The 27,315-nt window shown below is 37.8% G+C and overlaps 1 protein-coding gene across 1 annotated transcript in view; it reads right to left on the bottom strand.

Annotated features, from left to right (window-relative positions):
- LOC126469701 (isoleucine--tRNA ligase, cytoplasmic) overlaps window positions 1-27,315 on the bottom strand; it is a 162,593-nt gene that overhangs the window by 115,798 nt on the left and 19,480 nt on the right. Inside the window, 5 exon segments of the mRNA XM_050096875.1 lie at window positions 11,932-12,132; window positions 17,957-18,147; window positions 21,403-21,621; window positions 25,099-25,247; window positions 26,456-26,584. Coding sequence (XP_049952832.1) covers window positions 11,932-12,132; window positions 17,957-18,147; window positions 21,403-21,621; window positions 25,099-25,247; window positions 26,456-26,584 — 889 coding nt within the window.

Here is a 27,315-nt window from a genome sequence, read left to right as displayed (position 1 = left end):
CAGATAGTATCAATTCCAGATCCCACATGGAGAAAGGGCAGTTGTAAGACTCAGAATTGTGGGATCTGAAGACCAACAGTCACACGGTAGTGGCAAAATGCTGGATCCTGGCTGGTGTCGGCAGTAATCCCCACAAAACACACTGCCATCGTCTGAGCAATGTCTCCAGGTGTTGTTTGGAGACACCCCTGTTTCAGCACCGCCTGTTATTGGTAAATGACTGTGTTTATTGGAAATCCTCCTGGTGGCGTCCCATACTTCTTTGGAACAAGTGGACCAGTTGATGGAGTCCAGGAAAGCTTGCCATGACTTTTTCTTGCTCTCCTTAATCATGCGTCAGCCTCGGCTCTCATTACACGAGAGGCCGTGAGGTTATCTGCTGTTGGGTGGTACTTAAACTGTCGAAGAGCCACATACCTGACCTGGACTGCTGAGCAACACTCACTGGTCCACCAAATAACAGGTTTCTTCCTAAGATGACCTGAGGACTTTGGGATTGATAAGTCAGCAGCATGATGGATCACTCATTCCTGGATGCTGTTGTGTTCAAACACAACTAGGTGGGTCACTTAACAGCATCCAGTTAGCCCTACTGATCATCCATTTTGGTGGCTTCTGTGTAGATAATGCTCCATCCAGGAGATGAATGCAGAGTGGGAACTGGTCACTGGAGTGAAGGTTGTCAATTGCTTCCCACTGAACAGAGTCCTGAGGGCTAGACAGCACGAAGAGAGGTTGATGGCTGAGAAAGACACTGTAGCAGCACAGAAATGAGTGCGAGTGCCTGTGTTGAGGATGAACAGCTCGTGACATGTCATGAGGCTCTCCAAAACCTGACCCTGAGGGCAAGTAGAGGTCAAAGCCCACAATATATGACAGGCATTGAGGTCTCCCAGTATGAAAAATGGTCGGGGAAGTTTCTCTATAACACCTGTTAGAGTCTCAGAGTCAATCGCATCGAGTGGAGGTAAATACGGTGAACGAACTGTGATCCTCCGACATACATGAACTGCAACAGGTCAGTAGCTTGGGGGGAGAGCAGAGGAGTGGTGCATGTTATGGATAAACACAGTGACCCCTGCCTTGGCCCTTTCCCCAGTCAGGTCATCCCTGTGACAAGAGTGTATAGGTCCACAGGACAGGGGCATCAGACACTTTAAAACACATTTTCTGTATACAAATGCACAGCGAGCGTTCCTGTGTCAGCAGCTTCAGTTCCTTCCACAAGTGTTCTGAAAGATATCTATATAGTGCGAAAATTGGCAATTGACCTTAAATAATGAAAAGTGTGAGGTAGTTCACATGAGTGCTAAAGGGAATCAGTTAAACTTTCGTTACATGATAAATCAGTCAAATCTAAAGGCTGTAAATTCAACTAAACACCTCGGAATTGCAATTACGAACAACTTACATTCAAAGGAACACACAGAAAATGTTATGGGGAAGGCAAACCAAAGAATGCATTTTATTGGCAGAACACTCAGAAAATGTAACAGATCTACTAAAGAGACTACCTACACTAAGCTCGTCTGCCCTCTTTTAGAATACTGCTGCATGGTGCGGTATCCTCACCAGATACGATTGACAGAGTACATCAAGAAAGTTCGAAGAAGGGCAGCACATTTTGTATTATCACGAAATAGGGGAGAGAGTGTCACTGAAATGATGCAGGATTTGGGGTGGGCATCATTAAAACAGTGAAGGTGGTTTGACGAACCCTCTGCCAGGCACTTAAATGTGATTTGCACAGTATCCGTGTAGATGCAGATGTAGATGTAGAACCCATTAACATTCTACTGTAGGATGGAAGCCATCTATCACGGGGTAGCACTTTCATTCAGACTTTCTTCTGTAGAGGGGAGCCTGTAACGGGTGAAGGTGAGGGCGAGATGACTGACTCAGTCTGACATCAAGGTCCATCACCTATGAAGAAGAATCGAAAGAGACGTCAGAGAGGATGACATCGACATCGTCTGCTCTTTATTTCCTGATTCCATCAGTGGTTGACACTTTGCCTTTGATAGGCTCCGGAAATACAACTGTGCTATGGTTGTGGCAGCACTAGATGTTTTTCCAGACTGAATCTTTGGAGGGGCAGGAAGCTCCACAATGTTGGCAACCACTAACTTTTCTGAAGTTCGCAGGGGGTGGGGTGGGGGGTTACAGGTGTTGAAATAACGGCAGCACCACAAGTGCATTGACAAACGCAGGTAATACTGCTCAAACTAGCAACCTCCATTTGTGTAGCAGCACTGGCTTTCTACAGCAACTGTTTTAGAGGTCTTTTTTGGCCTCACCATACAGGACATGCTTTGTAGTCTTAAGTTCTTGTAGTTTTCATTCTTCTAGATGCACACTGCAGCCCCATTTCCATATAGAGTGAGCTCCAGGGCAATCACACACTTAAATGGAGATGAACAAGGGACTCATTTGTGGGTGGCCTTGCCACATTGCCACAAGCATCTTCTCCATGACACCCAAGAATATTATGCCCAAAGTGCTGGCATCTAAACAGAACACTGCATTGGGGACATTCGGCCACATGCTTAGGTGAAGGAAACCTGCTGTAAGATGCTCAGAAAGTTTCGTGTCATTAAACATCAAGATAAAGGAGTCAGACTTGATAAGACCCCCCCCCCCCCCCTTTCATGATATTCTGCATGTCGACTATATCTTCTGGGGCCTACTCATTTCATTTCCTCCTTGGAAATGTCTACCAGATCCCTGCAAGTCACAACACCTCTGCTGTAATTCAAGGTGGTGTACACCTCAGTTTTGATGGCATATTTCCCAAGGCACTGAGCTTTCTGGAGGTTCTTAAATTGTTGGGTACTAGATGTCTCCACCAGCAGCGCCCATTACACAATCGCTTGGCTGATTTTAAATTGTCGGCAATTCATTCTAACCCTTTTGGAGTACAAAAAGTTAAAATTTTCTTGAAGCTCCTCTCTTTCCTTTTCACTATTAAAAACATATTCTGAAATGTGGGATGTACTTTTTAATTATGTACCTGTTTTTAAATATGGCCACTGCAGCACCGAAGTTGGCAATCCATGCATGCATTTTGAGTTCTTACACTTCAGGTTTGTTCATAATCCCTCAATTAATTCAAAATTCCATTGAAAGTGAAACTCATTGGTAGATTAGTAATGCTTAGTTAGGTTGTTTGACTGGGAGGTTGAGAGACTAAACAGCAAGGCCATCAGTCCCTTGATCAACAGAAGGGTCATCTGGAGTTACTAACATCAGCCAGAAAACTGAATTATGAAATTATATAGGAGTCGTAAAATCAAGGCATTGAAAGCAATATTGATGCCCGAGTGGAGAAATAATTTTAAAAGAGGTAAAAGTATATGGGTCACGCCAGTATGCAGCTCAGGGAACAGATGAGGACTCTCCAGGGTTCATCTGTGGCAAGAGAAAGGTCACTCACATCTGACATCCCACCAACCCAATTATGGGCTAAGACAGTTATGGAGGAAAGGTCTTCTAGGAGGCTGAAAATGGAATGTCCATCAACTGTACCAACAATAATAAAGTAAGGTGAGAGAAATAATCAGGTCAGTATGTGGGTGGAGTCAGACGAGTTTCCCCCAGGGCTCTGCATGCAACAGGAATCGTCCTTCCCACAGCCATCCCACCTCCAATTTGTTATAGTCAAAGTGTTAAAGACAGGAACAGCACCCACTAACTCTGAGGAAGCATAAAACCTGTTCTTTCTTCATCAGCTAGTATCAAGGACAAGGAATCCTGAAGGTCTCACCTTCACTGGAGTTCTACCCCAAAAACGTAAAACAGTGTGCAGCAAAAACAAGGGATAATCACATCTATAGCAACTGAAACATGAGTAAAACAGGGATGACCAAGGCAACAAGAAGAGGAGGTGGATTTGAGGATCCCCAGACCCAGCATGCAACGGGAGATTCCCGAACCTTAACCACTCTGGCTCCACCCCAACATTACTTTAAAATGTTACATACAAGAATAAAAATCTCTTTTTCGGGGCAAACAAAAGACCAGTTCAACCATTCATACATCATCCACCAATATTAGAAGTAAACACTTAGTGAGACATTGCTTAGCATGGAGAGCCAGTAGGATGGTGCATTCCACTAGGATAAGAGCTACTGTCTGTGAAGCTCCACAACCACAATGTACGGGTGGCTCATTGCATAAGATAAAACTATGAGTTCATCTGATATGACTGATGTAAAGGTCATAGAGGGCAGTGGATTACTTCTGAGAGGAAAGGAAGAAAGAGTGTCATACAGTAGTAGTCTCCTTAACAGTGTGGAGTTTACTAGAGGGAGCAGTAACCCATGAGATTTTGTTTCACTTCCAAGTGAGGAGAGATCTTATTTATGCCTGAAAATCCACACCTCAGATTGTCAAAGCAAACATTGGCTTCTCGAGTCAAATGGTCGGCCATTTTATTCACTGAGATACCCACATGGCTTAGGACGCAGTGAAGTACAACTCAGCAGACAGTACAACGAATGTCAGAGACAAGATCATGAACAGCAGTTATCACAAGGCAACAACAATAACACTGACCAATAGCCTGGAGACTGCTCGATGAGGCATTATAAATTAAATTGTGGCCAGGGAACGTCTTTCTAATAAAATTTAGAGCGCTGTTAAGGACCATCAGCTCCGCTGTAAAACACTACACAGTCCCAGAGGCAAATGTTGTTCCTGACTGGTAGGGGAAATAAAAGCGTATCCCATCCTACCATCCTATCCATGGTTTTACTACTGTCAGTGTAAATGATAGTGGCATCCTGACAATCCCAAAGAACAGAGAGAAACAGATACCAAAAGGATGTGTGTGTGTGTGTGTGGGGGGGGGGGGGGGGGATGATGGAAGTTTTATGTCCTTGAAACAGATCAGTCCTAATTCATGGTCATGATACTAATCAAGGGGAAGGAGGGGTGGGGGCACATGCATGATGAAAATATGACAAGCATGTTCTAAGGGGGTTATGTGGAGGTTCTGGCTGAGGGCCTTGAGGCGCATTCCAGCTGGTGTTCCCAACCAACACAAGTGCAGAGGGTCAATGCCTCTTGTACGCAAAAATAATCTACATCAACATCTACAGGATTATTCTGCAGTTCAAACTAAGTGCCTGGCCGCGGGGTGGGGGATGGATACATCGAACAACCTTCACAACACTATTATTCCACTTTTGAACAATGCACAGAAAAAACAAACACCTATTATATCTTTCCATGCAAGCTCTGATTTTGTTCATTTTATTATGATGATCATTTCTACTTGTGTAGGTCGGCATCAACAAAATATTTTTAAAGCTGGTGTCTGGCGTTTAATTAGAAGACCCCGCTGCTACAAGAAATGCCATTGTTTTAATGATGTCCACCCCAAATGCTGTATATGTCCATAACAGTCTTTCCCCTATTTCTCAATAATACAAAACTTGCTGTTCTTCTTTGAACTTCCTCGATGAACTCCATTACGTATCTGGTAAGCACAGCAGTACTCCAAAAGAGGTTGTACACGTGTGGCATAGGCAGTCTCTCTTTATTAGATCTGTTGCATCTTCTAAGTGCTCTGCTAATAAAACACAGACTTTGGTTTGTCTTCCCCACAACATTTTCTTTGTTTTTTTTTACAACTTAAGTTGTCCGTAACTGTAATTACTAGGTATATAGTTGAATGTACAGCCTTTAGATTTGATTGGTTTATTGTGTAATTGAAGTTTCCTTTTAGCACTTATGGATGACCTCACACTTTTCATTATTTATGGTCAACTACCAATTTCTGCACCATACAAACATCTTACGTAAACTGTTTTGAAATTGGTTTTGATATTCTGATGATTTTACTAGACAATAAACAACAGCATCATCTGCAAACAACCTAAGACAGCTGCTAAGATTGTCTCCTAAATCTTTTATACAGATAAGGAACAGCAGAAGAACTATAACACTACCTTGGGGAGAGCCATAAGTCACTTCTGTTTTACTTGATGACTTACCATCAGTTACTATGAATTGTGACCTCCCTGACTCCAGTCACATAACTGAGACAATATTCCATAAGCACACAATTTGATTACAAGCTGCTTGTTAGGTACAGAGTCAAAAGCCATCTGGAAATACAGAATCAATTTGAAATTCTTTGTCAACAGCACTGAACTCTTCGTGTGAGTGAACAACTAGTTGTATCCACAAGAACAACATTTTCTAAGTCTCTGCTGACTGTGTGTCTATAGTCCATCCTATTGGAGGTAATTCATGAAGTTCAAACACAATATATGTTCCAGAATCCTACAGCATACTGACGTTAGTGATATGGGCCCATAATTTAGCGGATTACACCTATTGCCTTTCTTGAATATTGGTGAAACCTGTGCAACTTTCCAGTCTTTGATTACAGATCTTTTGTTGAGGGATCAGTTGTATATGATTGTTAAGTATGGAGTAATTGCATCAGTGTACTCTGAAAGGAATCTAATTAGTATACAATCTGGACCTGAAGACTTGCTTTTATTTAGTGATTTGAGTTGCTTCACTATTCTAAGGATATCTACTTCTAAATTACTCATGTTGGCAGCTGTTCTTGACTCAAATTCTGGAATATTTACTTCGTATTATTTGGTGAAGGAATTTCATTAGGCTGTGTTTAGTAACTCTACTTTAGGAGCACTATTTCCATTGCTATTGCGCAGAGAAGGCATTGACTGTGTCATGCCACTAGTGTACTTTACATACGATCAGGATCTCTTTGGATTTTCAGCCACGTTTCACAATAAACTTTTTCTGTGGAAACTAATATAAGCATATCGTATTGAAGTTCATGCTAAATTTCAAGCTTCTGTAAAAGATCGTCAATCTTAGAGATTTTGTGTTTGTTTAAATACGGCACGCTTTTTTTGTTGTTTCTTCAACAGTGTTCTGAGCTGTTTTGTGTACCAAGGAGAATCAGCTCCGTCATTTGCTAATTTATTTGGTATATATCTCTCAATTGCTGTCAATACTATTTCTTTGAATTCAAGCCGCATCTGGTCTAAAATTACATCATTAATCTGGAATGAATGCAGATTCTCTCTCCAGAAAGTGTAAAATGAATTTTTATCTGCTTTTTTGAACAGATATATTTTTTGTTTATTTTTGGCGGATTTGAGAGTGACTATGACAACCCTGTGTTCACTAATCCCTGTATTCATTTCGATGCTTGTTATTAGCTGAGGATTTTTTTGTTGCTAAGAGGTCAAATTTATTTTCACAACCTTTAACTATTAGAGTGGTATCATGTACAAATTGCTCAAAATAATTTTCAGAGTATACATTTACCACAATTTCGGATAATGTTTTATGCATACTTCCATATTTAAACATGTATTTTCGCCAACATACTGGGAGCAAATTGAAGTCACCACTAACTATAATTGTACAAGTTGTGTACACTTTTGAAATTTGATTCAAGTTTTCTTTGAACCTTTCAGCAATTGTATTATTTGAGTTGGGAGGTCAGCACAAGGATCAAATCATTTTATTCCAGTTGCCAAGAATGACCTCTACCCCTACTAACTCACAGGCGCTACCTTCTTCAATTTTGCTACAAGATAAAGTACTTCTAACAGCAACAAAGATGCCACTGCCAACTGTGTTTAGGCTATTGTTCGTTTCTGAACATCATAGGTTTTCCACAAAAATTTCATCTAAATTTATCTCCAGCTTTAGCTACCTTTCAGTGGCTGTCACAATCTGTGCATCAGTGCTTTCTATTAGTACTTGGAATTCTGGTACTTTCCCAACACAACTACAACAATTTCTAACTGTTATACTCATGGTTCCCAGATATATGTTCTTCATGTATTCGCCCTGCACCATTTGAGACTGAAGCCCTTTCTGTGTTTCGTCTTCGACCTGCACCATTTGAGACTGAAGCCCTTTCTGTGTTTCCCCTGGGACACTCTAATCTAAAAAACTGCCACTGCATACCATACAGCCCTTGCTACCCATGTTGCTGCCTCCTGCTTGTAATGGACTCTTGACCTATTTATCAGTACCCAAACCCCCCACCCTAAGGCCAAATCAAAGGATCTGCAGCCTACATGGTCACAGAACCATCTGAGCCTCTGATTCAGAACCCCCATTCTGCTCTGTACCAGAGGGCCGCAATCAGTGGCAGCCTTTACCATTTCAGACAGCCACTTGAAACCAAAAAAAAATCTCTTCTGATCCAAAGTGACACACATCACTGGTACCGACATGAGCCACCACCTGCAATTGGTTGCAATCTGTGCTCTTCATGGCATCTGGATGGACCTATTCCACATCTGGGTTTACTGCACCTGGTATGCACACAGAGTGTACACTGACTTTCTTCCCCTCATTGGCAGCCATGTCCCTAATGGGACACACAACACATCTAACACTGGAGCTCCCAACTATCAATAATTAACTCTCTGTGACTGCCTGGAGGCTGAAAGGTTTCCTCTGAAATAGAAGAAGTGACTGCATCTGGTCAAGGGATACTGTCAGCTACAGATAGCACCTGAAACCTGTTTTTAACACTAACCAGAGGGGCCTTGTGGTGCAGCATCAAAAGCCTTCTGAAAATCTAGAAAAACAGAATCAATTTGGAATCCCCTGTCAATACCGCTCAACATTAGTGAGTGTAAAGAGCTAGTAGTTTTGCACAAGAATGTTGTTTTCTAAATCCATACTGACTGTGTGCCTATAGACCTTTTTCTTCGAGGTAATTCATAATGTTCAAAGACAATGCTAATGAAATGGGCCTGTAATTTAGTTGATTACTCCTATCAACTTTCTTGAATTTTGGTGTGACCTGTGCAACTTTCGAGTCTTTGTGTATGGATCTTTCGTCGAGCGAGCAGTTGTATATGATTATTAAGTATGGAGCTCATCAGCATACTCTAAAAGGAACCTAACTGGTATAGAGTCTGGACCAGAAGACTTAATAAAAGTAAGTGATTTAAGTTGCTTCACTACTCTGAGGATATTTGCTTCTACGTTACTCATATTGGCAGCTGTTCTTGACTCGAATTCTGGAATATTTTCTTCATCTTCTTTGCTGAAGGAATTTTGGAAGGGTGTGTTTAGTAAATCTGGTTTGGCAGCACTGTCATTGATAGTATTTCCATGGTTATTGCACAGAAAAGGCATTGACTCTGTCCTGCCACTAGCATACTTTACATACGACCAAAATTTCTTTGGATTTTTTCCCACGCTTTGAGACAAAGTTTCGTTGTGGAAACTACTATAAGCATCTCGCATTGATGTTTGCACTAAATTTGAAACTCCAGTGAAAGATCGGCCATCTTGGAGATTTTGTATTCATTTTTAGTTGAATTCTCAGCCTTCAGGTTTATGTGATTTATCGTGTAACCAAAATTTAGTGGGTTTCTTTTAGTACTAATGTGGATAACTTCACACTTTTCATTATTTAGAGTTTGCTTTTCACACCACGCAGGTGTCTTGTCTAAATGATTTTGCAATTTGTTTTATTCATTTGATGGCTTTACAAGAAAGTAAACGACTGCATTATCTGCAAACAATCTACGAGGGCTGCTCAGATCGTCTGCGATGTCATTCATGTGGATCAGGAACAGCACAGCACTTGTAACACTTAATCGTGGGATGCCAGATATTACTTCAGTTTCATTTGATGACTTTCCATCAATTACTATGAGCTGAGACCTTTCTGACAGGAATTCACGCATCCAGTCACACAACAGAGGCATGCAATTTGATTAGAAGACGCTTGTGAGGAACGGTGCCGAAAGCCTTCTGGAAATCTAAAAATATAGAATCAATTTGACATCCCCCTCTCGATAGCACTCAACACTTCATGAGAATAAAGAGCTAGTTGTGTTTCATAAGAACAATATTTTCTGAATACGGGCTAACTATTAGTCAATAAATCATTTCTTTGAAGTAATTCATATGGTTCAAACACAGCATATGTTAAAAAATACTACTGCAAATTGATGTTAATGATACAGCTCTGTAATTCAGCAGATTACTTCTATTTCCATTCTTGGGTATTGGAGTGACTTGTGCAACTTTCAGTCTTTAGGTATGGATCTTTCGAAGAGTGAGCAGTTGTATATGACTACTAAGTATGGAGCTACTGTATCAGCATACACTGGAAGGAACCTAACTGGTATACAATCTGGACCAGAAGTCTTTATTTAAGTTGCTTCACTACACCGAGGATACCTACTATAAAGTTACTCATGTTGGCAATTGTTCTAGATTCGAATTCTAGAATATTTACTTCATTTTCTTTGGTGAAGGAGTTTTGTAAAACCCTGTTAGTAATTCTGCTTTAGTGGCACTGTCATCAGTGACATCATCATTGTTATCGTGCAGTGAAGGTATTCATTGTGTCTTTCTGCTGGTGTACTTTACATCATGATCAGAATCTCTGGGTTTTATGCAAGATTTCGAGACAGTTTTTCATTATGGAAACTATTACAAGAATCTCACATAGAAGTTGGCATTAAATTTTGAGCTTCTGTAAAACTTAACCAATCTTGGAGATTTTATATTCTTTTAAATTTGGCATGCTTTTTTCATTGCTTCTGCAACAGTTTTCTGGCCTGTTTTGTGTACCATGGAGAATCAGTACCACCCCTTATTAATTTATGGGCTATACATCTCTCAACTGCCGTCAGAATGAGTGGAAAATGTCTCTTTGAAAGGCATCAAGCGAATTTTTATCTGCGTTTTTAAATAGATGGACTTTACATTTATTTTGTGTGGGTTTGGATGTTATGATATTTGTCTCAGTAAATCTGGTCTGTATCCATCAAGATGCTCCCTATTTGACCAGGATTATTTGTTGCTACAATGTCAAATATGTTTTTATAATCATTTACACTTCGAGTAGGCTCCTGAACTAATTGTTCAAAATAATTTTTTGAGATAGCATTCATTACAATTCTGGACTATGTTTTATGCCTACTGCCAGCTTTAAACGTGTATTTTTGCCAACATATTGATGGTAGATTGCAGTCACCACCAACTATAATTGTGTGAGTGGGATACCTATTTGAAATAAGATTCAACTTTTCTTTGAACTGTTCAGAAAACTGTATCATCTGAGTCAGGGGTTTGGTAAAACAAACCATCTGAGTTTGTATGTCAAAGTCTTGTGGTTCACTCATGATATGAAGTGGCTATATGTTTCTAGGGTGATGTTTTCATTCTCAGATTGTATTGTAGATTAATTATTTCACATGACGTATGAATTTTAAATTGTATACCAAAGCATGTACAGTATATTGCATAATGCATATGTGTAAGAGCTGAAAATGACAGTGCCAAAATTGTCAAATCACACAACGAATAAAAGACATAACTGTACAACCTACTGTGAACAATGTTTTCTTCCAAAAATATTTTTTTGGAGGCTTTGGACCCATAATAAATTGGATCAGAGTGTTTAATGATGGTTGTACTAATGTAAAGAATGAAATACTAAGTGGGCAACCAACCGTTAGCATTGAAGACTTGGTGCAGAAAGTTGATAGAGAAGTTAAAAAAAAGAGCACCTAATGTCACCACTTATTGTCACACATACCCGAAAAAACGTGTACACACTCACCAAAATGACGACAACATGACAATGGCCATTCAGGAATGATAGGAAAATTAGGCAGCATATTTTTATGAGAATGAAATTCAGTAGTTGGTTTTCCATTTTTCAAGGGGCCTTAAATATTGGTATAAATTGTGTGAAAAAGTAGTTCAAGATATAGGTTTTCATGTAATAATAAAATTGTTTTAAAATATATTTGTGTCTGTGTTTAACATACAAATGGTACTTACTTAAAACACACACGCGCGCGTGCACACGCACGCATGCACACACACAACCTCATGTGATAAAGGTTTAATACATTTTTGAAGTTGTATTGCAAGTTTTGCACATTTTACCTTTCACGGTGTATATCTGAAATTTTCTGGCCACTCTTCTGTTGCAGTTCTGCAATGCTTCCTATGGACACAACCTCAACACCATCCTCAGAAACCCAAAGAGGTATAGGAGTCCCCCAATAACGATTTCTGCTTATAGCCCAGTCTCTAGCATCTTTCAACCAGTTACCAAATCTTTTTTCTTTAACAAAGTCTGGAACCCTGAAACAATTCATATTCTGTAAAAATTGAAAAATTAATATCCACATATAAAGGACTTTTACACAGATTGAGAATACTTTGAACAATATGCACTTAAATACATAAACTCATGAAATATTAATGAATCAGATCAAAAAGTAAAAGTAAGGAAGAGAGGAAGAAAGAAACATAGTTATAATAAAAATGTACCAGGTACCCTATTTAACCAATGAATACGGCTTTTTATTCATGGTGTAACATTTCAGTCAGTAGGTCAACAACCACTACTACAACACTGCTCATGATAAAAAACCTAGAATAATGCCCATGATAAGAGTTTGGCAGATTAATCAGTATGAGCAGTGCCGAACTCATAGCTAAAGAGAGACCCTTTTCTACACATTTTCTTACTGCTATATCCCCAAAACCTACATCTACATGACTATTCTGTGTTTGGCAGAGTATTCATAGAACCACATACCTATTTCTAGACCATTCCTCACACTAACAGCACACATGGAAAAATGAAAACCTATGTATATCTTTTTCTACAAGTTCTGATTTCTCTTGTTTTATTACGATGGTTGTATATTCCAATGTAGTGAGAGTCAACATAACATTTTGGCATTCGGATGAGAATGTTGGTGACTGAATTTTTGTGGAAAGATACTGCCACAACAAAAAATGGCGTCTTTTAGAAACTGCCATCCCAACTCTATTAGTGCGTCCAGGACCTCCCCTATTTTGTGATAATACAAAATGAGCTGCCCTCCTTTGAACTTTTTCAATGTCCTCCGTCAATCTTATAGTAAGAATCCTGTGCTACTTTGAAACACTCGAGAACAGGACGAACAAGTGTAGGGTAGGCAGCCTCTTTAATATACTTGTTGCAACTTCTGCCAATAAAATGCAGTTTTGGTTTCAATATATAATTAAAGCAGTTATTTGTGCTTGCTTTATATTGTAAGTCTGCTTCTCCAACAACACAGACTTTATTAAGCACAACTTATTTACGATCAAATCAAAGAAAGGAACAGCTTCAGACTCTTTCAGAAATACATAAACAAAACAACAGCCTTCTGGAGGTGCTTACCTTCTGGTCAATACAGTACTCTCAAGGCTTTTTTTAATAACACACACATCATTGTTGGAAAACACTGTTTCTACGTTTGACTGGGAAACACACTGATATGAACCATGCTCTTTGGTGCACCCATACGCCATTACTTTGTTCATTTGAAAAAAAATTGGTTGATAGAATGGTGAGCAAAGACTGTTCTGCATTAGACAAGCAGACAAATCCATGTGCTGACCAAATGATGTCATAGGTAACAACAGAATCCAAATCACAAACCAAGACAAAATAATGTAGCATAGTGTTACTGTTAAAAGATACAGGGGCAGCTTGTTATAAAAATTGGCTGGTTGACAAGAGAGCCCATTCCAGTCCCCAGCAGCCCTTAATTATGCTGTAGGTATTTTACCAAGTGATCTGGTGCTGGAAAACATACCTTCTGTGCCAAGATGAATGAACTCATCACATGTATGCATAATTACAGTGGAATCTCATTAGCACATTCCTTATTACTGCATTTTCCTGCATAGTATGTTGATTTTTGAAAGTCCCAACCCCAATTGCATTAAAAGCAACACTTGTGTGTTCTCCCTCCCCCATTAGTGCGTTCGGATTTGGCAGTATTGGTACTGTTTGGCAAATGCAACTATTGCTGTCGAGAGTTGTGAGAGAAGTGGGAGGAGGATATTTGTGGCAAGGTTGTGCGGAAATGTGCAGGGAGACAGTGCTACTCAGTACTGACAACTTTTGCAAGTTAATAAGAGTGTTTGCTATGACAGAAATTACGAACAGTAGCAGTTCGTGTAGGTTGGCAGTAGCTCCGATAACTTCCAACTTCTGTAGTGACCAACCAAACTGAATAGCATGTAAGTCATTCACTGACATCCTTAGTTCATGTTTATATTTCATTGGTGCTTACTCCATGATTTTTTTATTTTTTATTTTATTTATTTATTTATTTTTTTTTTTTTTAAGTCTGTGACTTTTGTGTTAAACAGTATACCAGTTCATCACACACAAAATTGTAGTGAGACAGTTAACAAATAAAGAAAAGAGGATTGTTATTCAAGAAATGGACAAAAATTCACACATGAACCATGTTGATATTGTACAAAAATTGAACATTCCTCCACAAACATTAAATACAACAGTGAGCAAATGAAAAATAATTGAAGCACCACGTTTGGAAGGAAGAAACAGGAAACAAAACAAGTGTGTGATGCTCAGTTTCCCGAACTGGAAAGCTCTGTGCTACTAAAGTGGATGAAATGAGCTCATTCTTCATACATTCTTATTGATGGTGCAGTGGCTCATGCTAAAGAAATATACTCAAAAAATGAAGCACCACAAAGGAATCATCTGAATGGAATGGAAATCAGTAGATGTGATGTATGCATTCAGGAAAAAAAAAAAAATTAATAATAATTAAAAATTCAGAAAAACTGGATGGTTTATTCAAGAGAAAGATCTTCATAAATTAAGCAAGTCAACAACAAGTTGGTCCACCTCTCATCTTTAACATTATGTATTTTGTAAGAAGCACCTAGGATTCCATGCAAGAAAGCACAATCTCATAATGCTTCAAGAAGGCTGGCTTTCATCGTATACTCACAGAAAAGGAAGTAACTGCAGCTGAACACTGGCAGAAAATAACGGGTGCAAGAAGAAAACACTGACTACCTTAGTGTCCATGAATATGTTGATCATGAAGAAGGTAGTGCCATCTGTCGGTCCATGACAACTGCTGAAGTGTTTCAAGAACAGATGGCAGAGAAACAAGAGGAAAGTGAAGACTAGGATGAACTGGAATCTTGACTAGTTCCCACAATTAAGCGATATGTTTTGAGTTTTGAAGTCAACGACAAAGTGAAGAACACACTAAGATGGACAAAAGGGTATTAAAATTATGACAAAATAAACAAGTCAATTATTGACACCTAAAACCTTTGAGAAGACAGGACTACACATGTTATTGTGCTATAGTGTAGTTACGCTAACAACATGTACAATATACCAACACGTTGGTGAAATGACAACCCTTATTCAGTTACCATTAGTGATTCACTACTGGAGGGATTCTAAATGAATGACGTTCATCTGTTTTGAGAATTGTAATCAAATGTACAATTTTAGCATATTTTCATTTTTTCTACATCACATTCCAGGTATGTATTTTGGATGCTAGAGATTGTGCTCTCATATCACATGACATTCCTACTTTCCAGTTGGGTGATAGCAGAAGTGTACTATGTCCAATACATTGAATTTTGCCAATGACACTGTATTTAACACATTTCTGCTTCTTGTATACTAACACACAATTCTGAGAGTTTCTGGGTTTGATATTCCAAATGTAATCTTGAAAAGGCACATTTTGAATTATTATATATTGATTACAGAATGTTGGGAAAAGTGGCGTAGTGAGATACCATATTGCCCCAAATATGGCACCCTTAATTCTGTATTTTCACAAACAAATTGAATATTACCAAATTAGTTATCTTTTGGTAGTACTTTTTCCTCCTTATGTCATTAAAATATGCAATCCTTTAAAAAACATGCTAATGAGACTCTACTGTATATCATCTGATCCATAGATACATCTGACTGATTACAAGACTTTATACTTCTTGCTCCATGGTCCCATTTATCCAGCGTCCAGCCTGTTACTTGTCCACTTTCCCGTGTCTTTCCACCATTCTTCTTCTGTAACTACTTTGTTACAGCCCATATTCTTTCTTTATCAACTGGTCTTTACAGACTCAAGCTATATACAACTATTACATGCTGCTTGAATGAATACTTATTTAACTGTTTCTTGATGCAGCTGAATTTCTCAGCAAATACCATGAAGTAATGAGCATTACTTTCACTGTCAATGTCCATATGACATAAAATGAAGGGCATATTTTTCATTTCTGGAATTTCAGTTACTTGGTAAATTGCAAAAAATATTGGTACTGAGTAATACTATTACAAGAAAAATTATGTTTTCCCTTTTATTTAATAGTGCTGCTAAGTATGGCTGTTCACAGTCTCTCTGCTATTTCATTCAGCCATGCTGCAATTTAAAAGTACTTGCCACTGGGACAAGAGTGCTCATACGATTGTAGACAGGGTGGGCTATACCTGGGGGTATGAAGTATTTTTAATATTTAGAAATAAAAAATGGTACTTGCAAGTAACCATAAGAAGGTTCTGGTTCTGAACCTGTTAAAAACCTATGTAATACTGACTCTTAAATCATTTTCTTGAAAGAAAAAACATGTGACTACACTATTTCTTTTTCCTCCCCCTGAGAGCATGGATGAGGAGCGAGTGGGGAGGGGCGACCCCTGCCCCCCCCCCCCCCCCGCCCCCCTGTCCACGGTATGGATACCATAGCACTGGAATAATAAATTTAGAGAAGGTTACACAACAATTCTAGTCTTTCTTAAGAAAGGGCATATTAATGGGACAACATTATAAGCAGCTGTAGTTAGGAACATGCCAGGTATATTAAACACCTCAAGTACCTCAATTTAAAGAAAATATTTGCTAGATACACATTGATAAAAATGAGAGAGACCGTAATACATATAAATGTGTATCAAGATTACTTATCCCATAGAAAAATGTTTACAAGGGCATTCAGATACAACAAAATTATAGATATTACTTGCATAAAGTCATGTTTAAGAGAAAGAAAGTAATCAAGTGAAACTGCGTGCTTATGGAATATCGTCTCAGTTATGTGACTGGATTCAAGATTTCCTGTCAGAGAGGTCACAGTTCGTAGTAATTGACAGAAAGTCATCAAATAGAACAGAAGTGATTTCTGGCATTTCCCAAGGTAGTGTTATACACCCTCTGCTGTTCCTTATCTATATAAATGATTTAGGAGACGTTCTGAGCAGCCGTCTTAGGTTGTTTGCAGATGATGCTGTCGTTTGTTATCTAGTGAACTCATCAGAAGATGAAAACAAATTGCAAAATGATTTAAAAAAAAAAAAGAGATCTGAGTGGTGTGAAAATTAGCAACTGACCCTAAATAATTAAAAGTGTGAGGTAATCCACATGAGTGCTAAAAGGAATCCATTAAACTTCCGTTACACAATAAGTCAGTCTAATCTAAGGGCTGTAAATTTAACTAAATACCTACGAATTACAATTACGAACCATTTAAACTGGAAAGAACACAAAGAAAATGTTTTGGGGAATGCAAACCAAAGATTGCATTTTATTGGCAGAACACTTAGAAAATGTAACAGATCTACTAAACAGACTGCCTACACTATGCTTGTCCATCATCTTTTGGAGTACGGCTGGGCAGTCTGAGATCCTTATCAGATAGAATTAATGGAGTACATTGAGAAAGTTCAAAGAGGAGCAGCACATTTTGTATTATCGTGAAACAAGGGAGAGAGTGTCATGGAAATGGTACAGGATTTGGGATGGACACCATTAAAACAAAGACTTTTTGTTGCCGTAGAATCTTCTCACAAAATTTCAATCACCAGCTTTCTCCTCCAAATGCGAAAATATTTTGTTGATGCCTACCTACATAGGGAGGAATGATCAACATAATAAGATATGGGGAACCATAGCTCGCATAGAAAGATATAGGTGTTTGTTTTTTCCACGTGCTGTTTGAGAGTGGGATAATAGAGAAATTGTGAAGGTGGTTCAATGAACCCTCTGCTAGGCACTTAAGTGTGATTTGCAGAGTATTCACGTAGATGTAGAAGGTATTCCATATCTGTCTGAAGAGATTTTCACCTTCAAACTTACCAGTAGGTATCTCGCACACATTTCAAGAGGTTTTCAGTCATTTCCTGCACACGGATAAACCAAGATGGCACACACTTGTAGATAAGAGGTGTATCTGAGCGCCAACAGAATGGGTACTGATGCACAGTTGTTGAGTTGTCAACGAGCCGGCCAGCCTCTTTCACCCATTTTATAATATTTTTATCTGCATCCTACAAGCAGAGCAAGAGAAATGAAGGTCCTTAGGCCTTTTATATTTACTGAGTATTAAATAACAAGAACTGAACATTTCTTACAAATACTATACAGCAAGTACGAAAAATGTCATGACAACTTAAGAAAATTTACTGCTTCCTAGAACTGCATCTCAGTGACCTACAACACATCATTCCATTCACTTTCCCCTTTCTTCCTCCACTGAGTTTATGAGTTCAATGTTTCTGTCTTATCAGTTTTCAACCTGTACTTTACTACTTGCAATTACACAATCTAAAACAGATTTGGATAACATTTAAAAAATCCAGTCCTCTTCAAGTTCCATACAGGTTGAATTTGCATGGTATTTCTCTTTACTATAAAAATTGAACATTCTAACCATTATTTTAGTGCTTCCAACATATACTGCTACACATTCTTTTACATGTTTATGTCTTAAGTTTACTAATAACTTGCGTAAACAAAAAAAAGAATTCGTACAGTAAAACAAAACAAAAAATTCTTATCATTATGGAACAGTACTGAGTAAAGCACATTAATGGGAGATGATAAACATCAAGTATCTGGAAACTTATGTTTCCAGCTTTAATTATCCTTTTCTTTGTATAGTTCCAAAAAAATAACGCACAAATTTACCTATTTACTTTGCCAACAAAATATAAGCTAACCTAATTTCAATGGAACTACTTTCTAATTGGACTGAAGACCTCCACGCAAACACAAATCACTATCTTAATCTCAATGGGAAAAATTGCCAAAAGTGACAATAGTTTTGGATATACCAAATGAAGTATTACAGCACTATCACAGTTTCATTGTTCACTGTATAAGCAAAAACGCCAAATGGAACTCCAGTAGTTCATTCATAGAGGCTGCTGCTGCTGCTGCATGTAAGTAAATCACAATGTCAGAGCCAAAGTAAGGAAGAACTATGGCGGATAGCTGCTTGGTGCAGGGACTGGCAGCTAACATTCAACGGTAAGAGATTAACATATTGGGCATAAATGCATGGAAAGACTCAATGCTGAATAAAATAATCTAAGACTTTCAGCCTCGTCAAGTTATGATACCTCCGAGCACCCCTCAGCTATTGTTGTCAAGTAGTAACTTACTGCCAGTTGGTTGCTGTCCACATCAGTGTGATCGAGTTTCCTATACATACTGGCACTGAGACACCCATTGTGTCTGCAGCAAATGGGGGTGTAAAGGAGAGGCAAGGCACACACTTTTTCTACCTTCACCACAAACTTTATGCAGTTATGGGTACTACTGAGATATTCCAATAACTCTCCCAGTTCCCCCATGTGCTAATTACTACACAATGAATGCATTGTCAACGTAGCAATAAAATTAAGTTGGGTTTGTGGTAGTTGTGACCAAGGTGCTCTCCTTCAAGTTCTCTATGAACAAGCAATATTTTGCGCAGGCAGTCTTGATAGCTTTCAGGCACTTGAGAAAGATCTTCGTTTGCTGACAACAGCTGCACTTTTTCTTTCTTAAACAATCAATTTCAGTCAATTTAGGACTATCTTCAAGATACATATGAAGCAATTAGCTGAGTATCATACTTGAACTTCTTTTTAAAACAGTTGTGTATTTACAATACCACTGAATGGGATTATAGAGATGTAACTCACGAGGGCAATGTCTCAGATTATTTGATATTCAGATGCAAGCGTTTCACTTCAGTTAGCATAGGCTGTTATTACATCTGTGACTAGTGATGAAATAAATTTAAATAAAGGTAGAAAATATTTCTGCCCGGCAAATGTGAAAGGATACAGATTGCAGATTATCTGTGCAGTCAACATCAAACATTCATCTCTGGGGATGAAAAATCTAAGAACAATGTACAATACGCCATACACATGTAAATGCCAGGCAATATTGTGAGGGATGGGAAACACCTGCTGTGACTCTATAGCCATGTTGGAAAGTTAATATGAAAGAACAGGTGCTCCATCATAGACTTAAATCTATATCTACATTCCACATACAAGCCACCTTGCTATATGTAGCAGAGAATATATTGGTTATATAGAGGGAAACATTCCACGTAGGAAATATATATCTAAAAACAAAGATGATGTGACTTACCAAATGAAAGTGCTGGCAGGTCGACAGACACACAAACAAACACAAACATACACACAAAATTCAAGCTTTCGCAACAAACTGTGAAATATGTCTGCTTGTGTCTGTATATGTGTGGATGGATATGTGTGTGTGTGCGCGCGCGAGTGTATACCCGTCCTTTTTTCTCCCTAAGGTAAGTCTTTCCGCTCCCGGGATTGGAATGACTCCTTACCCTCTCCCTTAAAACCCACATCCTTTTGTCTTTCCCTCTCCTTCCCTCTTTCCTGATGAGGCAACAGTTTGTTGCGAAAGCTTGAATTTTGTGTGTATGTTTGTGTTTGTTTGTGTGTCTGTCGACCTGCCAGCACTTTCATTTGGTAAGTCACATCATCTTTGTTTTTAGATATATAGAGAATATATTGGTTATCACTAATATTTGTCTGTCCCTCCCCAGCCTCCTTTCCTTCAAAACTATGTTACAGAGCGCAGCAAGAGTAACTGCTGATATGCCTCCTACGAGCTCAAATGTCTCATTTTTATTGTCATGCTAGTTTCATAAGATATATATGGGAAGTAGTAACAAATTGATTTGACTTTTTTCAAAATGCATATTCTTGGAACACCTGCCATGAGTAGGATGAATATCACTGTGATGCTCACACTCTTACTAAACAAATCCAAGACAAAACATGCTCCTCTGCTTTGGATCTTCTCTATTTCCTCTATTAATTAGACATTGTAAGGGTTCCAGAAGGAAAAGCAATATCCACAAATCAGTTAAGTAAGAGTTTTGAAAGCAAAAAGTTTCATGGGTGAATTGCACTTTGTTGGTATTCTTCCAATAACTTTCAATCTGACATTTGATTTACATAAATTAATTTTACATGGTCATTCCACTTACATCACTCTGGATGCAAACTCTAGTTATTTTCCAGTTGTCATTGTTTCCAAGGACTGATCATCGATCACCTAATTGAACAATGATGACTATTTTCACTCTGTCACATACAACACACTACATTTGTTTACACTGAGGGTCAACTTCAGATACATGAAACAAGTATTGTGAAAATAAATGAATGTCTAATAATTTGCAAGTAAACATACAGGAAGTATTTGTGATTCATACATTCTATTCTGCACATTTAAAGTTATTAACACACCAGTAACATTACCTTCACATACTGGCCTTTAAAATCTACAACAGGATCAACAAAGCAGCCACTTTCATCAACTGGGCACATTAAATTTTCATCACGGGTGAGAACACCAGCGGCTAAACTAATACGGTAATCATCTTCCCCAAAAAATGGAGCCTGATGAACAACACCTGTACCAGATTCTTCTGTCACATAGTCATCTGTCTGGACACGGAAAGCTCCTCTCGATTCATACTAGAACAAAAATTGCAATCAAATTTTGTCTTTCTGCACACTATACCAACATTATGAAAATGTGTGTTTTTTCTCACTTAATAAAAAAAAGGACTATGGTTACAATTATCAATCTTACTGTATCATTTGTTGGAAGATATTTTATTTATCATATTATACTTCCAAATTTCATTTATGACTTATTTCCCAACTTAAAAAGTTATAATTGTAATTACAGACGAGCAAACTGATCATCCTTAATGGTACATCCACACTAATCCTAGGAAATATATTCCCTTGGATAGTCACAGAAACTTTCAGGGCAAGTGAACTGACTAAGAGATATTAATTCAACAGCACAACCTACTTAACAAACACTGTTCATTGCACCTTTCCTATGATACCCCAACACATCAACTGAACAGTATACCACAATAAATTCATTAGTTAGTTAGATTCATGACCCATGGATCATTTTGCACGATAAATCATAATGATGTGGAATGAGTCATTTTACATCATAAATTAATTTGTAAATGTGGCTACATGCTGAACATTTATACATTTACTTTATTTATTTATTTATTTTAAATATACAGATGTGAGCTAGTAATTCCTACCCATCACTTTTTATGCATTACAAGAATAGAAATTCTTGTATAGAACAGAAGGAGTTGTCAAGGAGAAACTTTTTCCATTTGTTTTGCTATCTGTCAACATTTTAAGTTCCTTGGTAAGTGATCTAAATTTTTGTTGCAGCACTGTACACCCCTTTTTGTGCTAAAGACAATCATAACATGGAGTAATGAATGTCACCATTTCCTTCTGGTATTGCAATTAATACATCATAGTTCCTTTCGAACAGTAGTGAATTACTTACAACAAATTTCATGAGGGAATAAATATACGCCTATCATGAAGCAGTAGTCAGAATGACTATCTTCTTAAACAGCTGTCTACAAGATGAAATGAAATGTCGTGTGGCTAGGGCCTCCCATCGGGTAGACCGTTCGCCTGGTGCAAGTCTAGAGTTGACATCACTTCAGCGACTTGCGTGTTGATGGGGACGGGATGGGATGATGATGATGATGATGATGATGATGATGATGATGATGATGACACAACACCCAGTCCCTGAGTGGAGAAAATGTCCTACCCAGCCGGGAATTGAACTTGGGCCCCTTGGCATGATATTCCGTCACGCTGACCACTCAGCTACCGGGGCGGGCATCTACAAGATGATCGTCAGTGATCACTACATATTATTCTTACAGCATGTTTCTGAGCAATGAAGATTTTCTTCCTTAAAATGAGTTAACCCACAACATTGCTCCATATGACATTATTGAATGAAAATATGTAAAATATGTCATCTTACTGACTCATCTTGCTGCAAGATTTGCAATTATTCTAAGTGAAAATGTGGCTGAACTAAGTTGTTTTACATGTTCCAAAATGTGCTCTTCCAGTTTAGATTCTGATCAGTACGGACACCTAAGAATTTTGAAGTTTCCACCCTATTTATTATTTTCTTCGCATGTATTACACTCACTGGTGTAGCACTCGTAGATGTGCAGAACTGATTATGTTAGGTCATCTTAAAACTGAGGGTGATACCATTCACAGAAAACCAGTCAATAATACTTTTAAGAACACTGTTTACCATTTCTTCTGTTTCTGTATGTATGCTTGAATTGATTACAGTACTAGGATCATCTGCGAAAAGAACCAATTCTGCTTGTTGTATATTAATCGGAAGATTGTTTACATACATGAGAAGCAATCATGGTCCTGTGATTGAGCCATGGAGAAGCCCATATGTGATTCTCCCCAGTAAGCTGCCAGAGTGTAATCTTTTATATGTAACTTATCTTCAGTTCAGAATGTTTTCTTCACAACAGCCTCACATATATTTTTTATATTTCCATGTATTATACACACAGCATAGCTATGAGTGGGCTTACTACCTTTCTTTAAAAAAAGAAACTACCAAACTTAAAAATAATGCTGTCAGTGAATCACCCACAGTTTAAAAGAAAGTGCTCCTTACAGGTGACATCACAAATAAATAAACCACACAATATATTTTCCAACACAAAAGAGTCTACAGTTGAAAGTGTATGGTTGGAGCACAGCACTGGATGAAAGTGAATCACAGAATATGGGGAAAAGAGAAGAGAAGAGAATTGAAATGTTTGATATGCTGAAAACTAAGTGGACTACTTATATGAAATAAGGAGGATCTCTGATGCATTGGCAAGGAATAAAATGTGTGGAAAACACTGACTAGAAGAAAGGATATGATGACAGGACATGTGTTAAGACATTATGAAATAACTTCCATGGACCAGTGAGCTCCGTATAGTGCAAAAAAGTAGGAAAAGACAGAGACTGAAGTAGATCCAACAACCAATTGAAGATACTGGTTGCAAGTTCTTCTATGAGACGAAGAGATTGGCAGAGAAGAGGAATTTGTGGCAGGCCATTCCAAACAATAACATTTCCTGGTGCCTATCATCCTGTAATGGGCTCTTTCAAGGCAGTTTAATTAGATCCCCTCCTCACAAGCAATACACCTTCAAACTTGACAAAGAATAATTCATTAGCTCAACAGAATCAATTTCTGATGCAGTGACAGGAAATTCATCAATCTCTCTCTCTCTCTCTCTCTCAACTTCGCAGTCCATATGTGGTACAAACTTCAAGACATCCACATTCTATTCTCTATACACTTTTGGGCAATGCTTACTATCCTTCAGCATACATTACTACTAACACTGAAATATTACTGGTTGACACATGGTATTCATTTTTCTCCAAATTTTCAGTCGGCCCCAATGTAAAATGTGTTTAACATCCAAAACTTCACACCTCTTTGCACCAGTACCACATTCACAGGTCATAATTTACGGTAAATAGTCAGGGTTTTAACAAAGCATTCTGAACAGCACAGCATATTTTAAAAAGATTCCTTGTACTTTTATAAATCTGTCAATCTACATCATCTGAAGTACCCTCTTAATTATCTGCACCAAATACCCGCTGCTGATTTATACTGAATCATTGAGCACGTGAGCATGTAAATGTGACTCTGAACATGCACATTACAAAGGAGAAAATATATTCCTGTAACTATTTCTTAGCTTTATTTTCATATGCCATTTTCTTGTGTATGCTTTCCATTTCATGCAACTGGAAATTAACATATTTTTCCAAGCTAGTGGCCTCTTACAAATTAGGCAAAACAGTCCACATTTGTTCCAGCTTCAGTACAATACAAGAAAACCATAACAAACATTTGTCAACTGAAATGAGTTAAATGCAAAGTCACAGAGATACAGCAAAAATAATTCATTTTGTAAAAAAATGGATTGCTAGACAACTATACCAATGTTGACATAGAGGACCACCAAAAATTAAAGGATAATGCCAAAGCAGCTGAATAAACACTCAAGTTACAGAGATAATTTTAAAATGTTCTATAAAGAAAATACTTACATTAAGAAAGTACTTAAAAAGTGGCTTGTATTGTCTCCCCTTTAAAACACATCCTTCAAATTCTTCTAATATTGTATACTGATCTTTCTTCTTGTATAAAGATTCAAGTCTAGCTTTCATGAGGATAAAGACAGACTCTCTCTTCTTGTCTAAAACAAAAAAATAAATACCATCAAACAGTACTGATATCTACAATGTTGAAAATTAAAATAATAAAGAAAAGTTACACAAACTGAATTTTGCTGTATTGCTGGAAAAATTTTAAAATTAGGATTTTTGCATGCTGCTAATGACATGGGTACACTGTGTAACTAATGAAGTGGCACTGAATTAAATTGGGGATATATGGGACACCGTCACCACAAGATGGGACTGGTTGGTAGGAAACACCGTGACGCATGAAGGAATTGTCAATTAGGTAACGGAGAGAAGTGTACAAGGTAAAAGTTCTAGTGGAAAACTAGGGGTGAACACAGTTGAGGAATAAAGTAAGCAGGTTCAAATGGATATAGGTTGCAGGAGTTATCTGAGGATGAAAACATTTGCACATTATAGACTAGAGTGGTGAGCTGCATAAAACCAGTCTTCAGACTGAAAACAACAAGATTTTTGCATACATCATAAGAATTTAATTGATACTTTGCAGATACGAAAAAAATCACCAGTGTGAGATGTGTAGCTTTCACCACACCCAAACAAATCAGTTAACTGGCTTCCCATTATTTTTATATCAATTCTTTTACCACAGAACAGACATGTTTATATCAATAATAGAGTATATATATTTTGTTAAAGAAACTACAATTTTCCATCTATTCTCTGCTCTGAGCAAATGAACACTACAATGAAACAGCTACCAATTAGAAGACTATGCTACAAACACATTTTATTTTCCTTTTGAATTGGAGAAACTGTAAGGGGTCTACTGAATGAGATATTGCTGCTGATAAACTCATGTTAGTCCTGATCCAAACTTCATTTATGCAATCACCTGTTTCTGTCCTCCAGTTCCACTAATTTCCAGGACAGACATTTGTCATTGTATCTCAATCACAAAGATTCTTGCAGAATACTCAAAGATAAAGCTTAAAAATCAAAAACTTTACACATAGTGGTGTTGAAATAACATCACACTTATTTTTGGAAAATTATACAAATGTGTGGACTGAAATATAGCCCAATTCTCTGTCCACTCTGTGGGACAAGGATTTCACAACACTACTATGCAATGTGGCAGTATTTCCTACTCACTATCAGAACAACTACAGTAATGACAACACAAATATATATATGTTCATCCAATATTTAGCTTAGCTTTCACTTCACATAAACTTATCTAATTATGAAAACAACATACCTTTCACTTTCACATAAACTTTTTTCGCATTTACGCACAGCAGCATATTGCTAGGGAGAGTCCATGGGGTAGTAGTCCAAGCAATCAAGGAAACATCAGGTTCATCAACCAATGGAAAACTAACAATAACTGCAACATAAACACATGCAATGGACTTAGTAAGCATCTAGCAATTATGTTTCAAAATACTCCAGGTAGCCTAGGAAAGAAACTTAATACATGTCATCACTGTTATTTGTTATGGATTAACTTGCTTAAATAATATTTATTTTCCATTTGACGAATACTGTAACTTCTGTTAGCTATGGGAAGAGCTTTATCTATAACAAGTAGCTATAAAAAAAATATCACAGGCGTAGCTATGAAGTTTAACAAACTCTTTGGAGCAGGGTATGTAAGCTAAAGTCACTTACTTCAGTAAGTCTTTTGATCCAGTTTATGATCATCGTAATAATAGAAACTTATTCAACACTTCCTGGATCACCATTTTTATTCATGATTATAATCCAACTTGCGAGAAACGAACTTCAATACTATAAACTTCAAAAGATGTATTTGTAACATATTCTGTTCATTAGACAAAAAGGCACAACTACATCAAATACCCATCAAAAGTCGAAGTACATAACAACAATCTAGTCACCGGTATCTATTACCTCGTGGATTTCATAAACAGACAGAACAAGCTGGTTTTCACAACATTTGTGAAATCCCTGATGATTCCTACAGATAGATTTTCGGTTTCCAGAAATGTCATAATACATAAGCTTAAAATGTGTTCCAGAATTCTACAACATAATATAATACTGCTAGAAGACGGAAGGAAGATTAGAGCTTAACTGTCCCATTGATGAAGAAGT

This window comes from Schistocerca serialis, chromosome 3, assembly GCF_023864345.2.
Source record: "Schistocerca serialis cubense isolate TAMUIC-IGC-003099 chromosome 3, iqSchSeri2.2, whole genome shotgun sequence".
Classification (NCBI taxonomy): domain Eukaryota; kingdom Metazoa; phylum Arthropoda; class Insecta; order Orthoptera; family Acrididae; genus Schistocerca; species Schistocerca serialis.
This window is presented reverse-complemented; position numbering and strand designations above follow the sequence as displayed.